Consider the following 5,354-nt stretch of genomic DNA (forward strand, 5'->3'; position numbering starts at 1 on the left):
CTTGTGATAGCGCGGAACTGATGCCGACTTTATAGTGCTACCTCACTGAAACATACTGCCGAAGACACCCAGCAGGACGCCCCACCCGGTCACATTATACTGACAACGGGCGAACCAGTCGTCCCACTCCTAATTTGCTGAGCGTTAAGCAGGAGTAGAAACTACCATTTTTAAAGACTTTGGTATGTCTCGGCCAGGGGACAGAACCCAAAGCCTTCCTCACAGGGGCGAACGCTCAACAAATGGCCAAAAGTGAGGCATTGTCAAGGGAGACATTAGGAAGAAGAAAGTTATTTAGAAAGGAGAGAAGAGATAAGGTCCCAAATTTAGTCGCCTCTTACGATCATGCAATTGGGGGCAGCAGGTACAATTCTTACGCCCTACCTGCAGGGACAGTTAGGAGTAGAACGAAAAATAAAGATTCACAATATTCCAATAGGGGCAGCATACTTATTTTGGTCGCTTTTGTGTCCCCAAATAGAGTACATCAAAGCAAATCTCCAATTCTGCAGGGGGTTACTCATTAGTCCCATATCACTGAAATGCCATGCCGAGGGCACCCAGCACACCATTCCGCCCGGTCACATTATACTGACAACAGGTGAACCATTGGTTACCATTCCCCTAAATGCTGAACGTTAAGCAGGTAATAATTTTTCAGGACTTGGGTATGTCCCGACCTGGAGACAAAACCTATTGCCTTCCTCATCTGGGCGAACGCTTAACATACTTTACGATCTTACTGACTGGGAACACATGTTTTAAGTTTCGGTTGTACTTTAAAAAGTTTGACAGCGTTGCTGTGCGAAAAATAGGTTTAAAAGCTGTATGTAGTAGTTTGATATTTGTTTGTTCAACAGATTAAGCAAGGCTTACAAATAGTGAGTTATACACATGGCTTTATATACATGAATCACGTGAGCAAGCTGAAGATTAAGGTTGATGCTCTGTGAAGAGATGCCTTGATTAACGAACTTCGACTAAATTCTTTTATTAGCTCTCATGAATGTTAACCATGGGCCATGCGTGTAAATGTGTTAGTAATGGTGTATATCTTTATTATGAGGCTCTGTGAAGCAGTCAACAGTCGGAATTCGGGATGGAATGATCTAATTGAAGTGATCATAGATTTTAAGGGAAAAGGTGATATGTGCTCCACGGACAAATGGTGGAAGAAGTGTTAAGTCTGCCATTGTTATTCTTCAGATTGAATGCAATGGCATATGTCGTGTTACCAATTTCCGGACTTTAATTGGTTCCGTTATCAGAATCTCCCTCTACGTCTCCAGAACGCTTGTACGTAAAAGAAACGGCAACCCACGCTATTAGAAACCAGAACAATATCCTCAGAACTATTATGATTTGTCACCAAGGGCCTATAGGGTAGGTTATTTGTCATGTAAAGGTTATATTTGCTGATGTGTCATGCTATTCTATGGTGAATTTATCGAAATGCCAGCTATGTAAGCAGTGAAATGTAACGTATAAATTCTAGTTTCGTTTTACACTAATTTTAGAGCTTCCGGAATTATATTGCCTGAATGTAACGATAGTTTCTGTAATCTTTCAGTTTTTACTCTGTTCTCATCTAACATGGAATTTGGGCAGCGTCTACTGTGATTGATTCTGTGAAATAAAGAACAATAAAGAACTTTTGTACCCAGATGTTATTTTGATTGCTGAGTCTTCAGTACAGCATATATGATGTGAACGCTGATCTGCTGTAGCAAGAATTCCCTGCAGATAGGGCGTAAGGATTGTACTGCTTCCCCATTGCATGATCGTAAGTGGATCTTATCTTTTAACTTCTTTCTAAACAACTTTCTTCTTCCTAATGTCTCTTGACAATGCCTCACTTTTGGCATCAAATTGAGCGTTCGCCCCTGTGAGGAAGGCTTTGGGTTCTGTCCTCTGGCCGAGACATACCAGGGTCTGTAAAATGGTAGTTTCTACTCATGTTTAACGCTCAGAGAAATTAAGGAGTTGGACGACTGGTTCACCCGTTGTCAGTTTAATGTGACCAGGTGTGGTTTCCTGCTGGGTGTCTTCGGCAGTATCTGTGAGTGAGGTAGCACTATAAAGTCGGCATCAGTTCCCTGCTATCACAAGGAGACAAACACGAACATAGCGCAGGCTCCAGAACACACGCATTCACTAAACGCATGCATCTTGCACACAGGGGAGGCCGTCCTTAAATGACTATCGCTGTTGATAGGACGTTAAACAATACTTCACCAAACTGCTGTAGCAAGAGACACCAAGATGGCTCTCGTTTGGACGGTCTGTCCACCATGTTTGTATAATGCAGCTAGGAAAAGACCAGACACGTCTTTGTTGATCGTTACAATGAATCGGCCCGTGATAGGAGATATTCCGTTTGAATCTTGCCATCAATACAAAATGACGAAAAGCTATTACATATAATGTGTTTTCTTAACGACGGAGTCCATCTGAACTACCATCGTGGATTACCAAATTATATCCGAAGTGTTCGAGGGGTAGTCATTTCTTCGTATAGTAAAATAAATAAGAAGTTCATGGGCCTTAACGGTCTCCAGAGTCCTGCAGTATTCATTTTTGTTGTTGAAATATGTACCAATTTGAGTAAAAAATTACTCAGGTGACCTAAAAAGATGACTGACACAGTAAGTCAGTAAAAAGTTTGAGGTGTTGGTAACGCAATTTACTAGTCAGAATTAGGGCGTATTAAATCAGACGGGTGTTATTCGATAAGTCAGGGGTCATCTCAACAATCCTTATAATGAGTTTTTTGTTTACGTCCATACTTGTAAACAATTATCGAAAGGTCAGGGACTGTTTGACAACGCAAAACGTGTGTTTACAATTTAATGAGTCCCTAAAAACGTCAGTTGATATTCGCTTCTGTGACGGGTTGATATTTAGTGATTTATGCAAGATCAGGGACCCCACAATTTTACTCAGTATTATGCCGTAATGTTTCGGTGACTGATGGGGTAAGGGAGGTAACTCCGATTGATTCCAGAATATCCGTACCGTGTTCCGGATCGTCCCCTGTTCTCAACATTAAAACACCGAGTGAAACCATCATCGTTGTTCTCTCCTTGTTTTTAGGGTCGTCCAGCTGGCACCCAGATCCGGTGTAACATTTTGGGGGCTCGTCCGGGATCCGAGGTGCAGTGGTTGGTTGACAAGAAGGAGAAACTAGCCAAGGAGGATGTGGTGGATAACCTGGATTGGGTTGGAGCGGTCAAAATGGTTAACCAATGGTTGGATACTGCCCTAACGACGGAAGAAGGTGGCACGACAGAAATACTGCTGTTGGGCGACGCCTTACCCCATTTCTTCGAAGTTAAGAAAGAGGCCAACATCAAGAAGGAGGTCAACGTTGAGATGGAGGACCAAACTGGTGAGAAAGCAACAGAGACAGTTAAGAAAGAAGAGGATGCCTACACTTAAACTGGGTTGATAAGGCGAGACTTTAAAATTGTTTGCCAGTTGACAAACGACAAGGGGTCAAGTCTGACCGTTGTAAGTTTGATACGGCAGCTTGAATCTGGATCCCGCAAGGGATATAAGGATTTTGAACTGGTGTAAGTTGGGAAAGGCTATTGATCCCAGCATGTCCCTTAGAGGCTATCTTGAGGGCCGAACAGACTTGACATTCGTGAAGCTGAGGCGTATTTTGCGGTCTCATTTCCAAGAGAAGACCTCATCTGCTCTCTACAATGAATTGGGTATCGCAGCACAAGGCAACAGAGAACCTCAGAATTTCTTGATTTACCTGCTGGACTTGAAACAGAAGGTTCTTTTCACCTCAAAGGAACAGACCGACGAGGTTGCCTTTACTGATAAACAAGTCAACACTTTATTCAAACGCATGCTGGATACGGGCTTGGTGGACGAGACGGTTAGAAGAGAACTCAACCCGATTCTAGAGAGAGAGGGGGTAGATGACGAGGAATTGTTGAAAGTAATGTGTGAAATAACCTCCAAGGAAGCGGAACGAAGGACAAAGCTGAGTGCTTCAAAGCCCAGGCAAGCCAAGGTTAATAGTGTTTCAGAGGATGGTGTTCCAGCAGACCCGGGAACGAAGAGCAATAAGGCACCAAAGGAAGGACTCGTGATGACTGCGATAAAGGAGTTACAGGCTCAGGTGGCTGCTCTGAAGTCTACAGTGGAACACAGGAATATGGAAGCACCAGGGCAAGGTGGGAAAGAAAATAAACAGAGACCTATCAGGAAGTGTGGAACTTGTATGCAGGACAACACAGAAAGATGTACTCGCTGCTGGAAGTGTGGGAGTTCCGATCACTTCTCCAGGGGTTGTCGCGTGAGGGTATCGGAAAACATCCAAGGGTCCTCACACTGGGGGCAGGAGTGACCCAAGGGAGGGACCCCCATGATACCGTTAATTGCGCCAACTGTGGAAAGTATTTAGACAAATGCAGCATTTGCACCGATTGTCTGTCGGCATCTTACTACTCAAGGTCATGTCAGCGACATCATAGGATCGTGTGCCAAAAGATACAAAAACTTTCAGCTACCGAAAGCGTCTCCGTCGATGAAGTTAAGGGTCAAGTTAACGGGCTGTCTCCGCAAAATAAAAACTGACTTGTAAAGTTGATAGGTGAATCATGTGTCGTGCGTGTCAAACTGGAAGGTCAAGATACACCAGTGCTGTGGGACACGGGTGCACAAGTGTCTTTGATTAATGAAACATTTGTTGATTCATGCTTACCACGGAGTGAAATACGAGATCTTAAGGAGCTCACCAGCCTGGGATTAAACATAACATCAGCTAGTGGAGAGTCAATACCATTTCAGGGATGGATGGAGATCAAACTTCAATTAGAGGAAAGTGACCCCCCGATCGTGGTTCCGTTTTTAGTTACAAAAACCGCAGCTGCCACTACAGTTAGAATTACGCCCAAGTATCCACTTTTTGTGGCACGAACGCAGGACGCACGCTTCCCGAACGGAGACGAGCCGCTATACGACCGCAGGACGAACCCGGTGCGAACGCAAGCCTACCGATAGAACCGGTGTTACCGATTAGGCCTAACGCTGTTAGTACAGCCGCTTCCCGAACGGAGCGAGGATATCGGCCGCTACCGACCGATAAACTGCTTAATGATACCTCGCCTCTATCGACCGATAAACTGATACCTGGCCGATAGCGGCGGATCGAACGAACGAACTATGCAGCCGCTTTCACGGGACGGAACTAGTAGTAGTCGTCTGGATAACCGAACCACTCGTAGTGAAGCGGACGTGAATCTACTAAAACAAACAAACAACCGGTACTAGTGCCCAATTACACCTAAATCACCACCCACAAGATATATTTAAGTCCGTAACTAAACTAATAAAGC

General features: G+C 44.3%; 1 protein-coding gene across 2 annotated transcripts; it reads left to right on the top strand.

Annotated features, from left to right (window-relative positions):
* Nucleotides 1–627: 627 nt before the first annotated feature.
* LOC110466919 lies at nucleotides 628–3,700 on the top strand. Of its 2 annotated transcripts, XM_021523716.1 has the most exons (3): nucleotides 628–1,383; nucleotides 1,571–1,783; nucleotides 3,094–3,700. In XM_021523716.1, the coding sequence occupies exons 2-3, from the start codon at nucleotides 1,778–1,780 to the stop codon at nucleotides 3,436–3,438; spliced, it is 351 nt and encodes a 116-aa protein (XP_021379391.1). In that variant the 5' UTR covers nucleotides 628–1,383; nucleotides 1,571–1,777; the 3' UTR covers nucleotides 3,439–3,700. The 2 variants fall into 2 exon arrangements, with proteins under 2 accessions (XP_021379391.1, XP_021379390.1); XM_021523715.1 differs by having other exon boundaries at nucleotides 628–1,783.
* The last annotated feature ends 1,654 nt before the right edge of the window (nucleotides 3,701–5,354 follow it).

Source organism: Mizuhopecten yessoensis, unplaced genomic scaffold (genome assembly GCF_002113885.1).
Source record: "Mizuhopecten yessoensis strain PY_sf001 unplaced genomic scaffold, ASM211388v2 scaffold11147, whole genome shotgun sequence".
In the NCBI taxonomy this organism is placed as follows: Eukaryota; Metazoa; Mollusca; class Bivalvia; order Pectinida; family Pectinidae; genus Mizuhopecten; species Mizuhopecten yessoensis.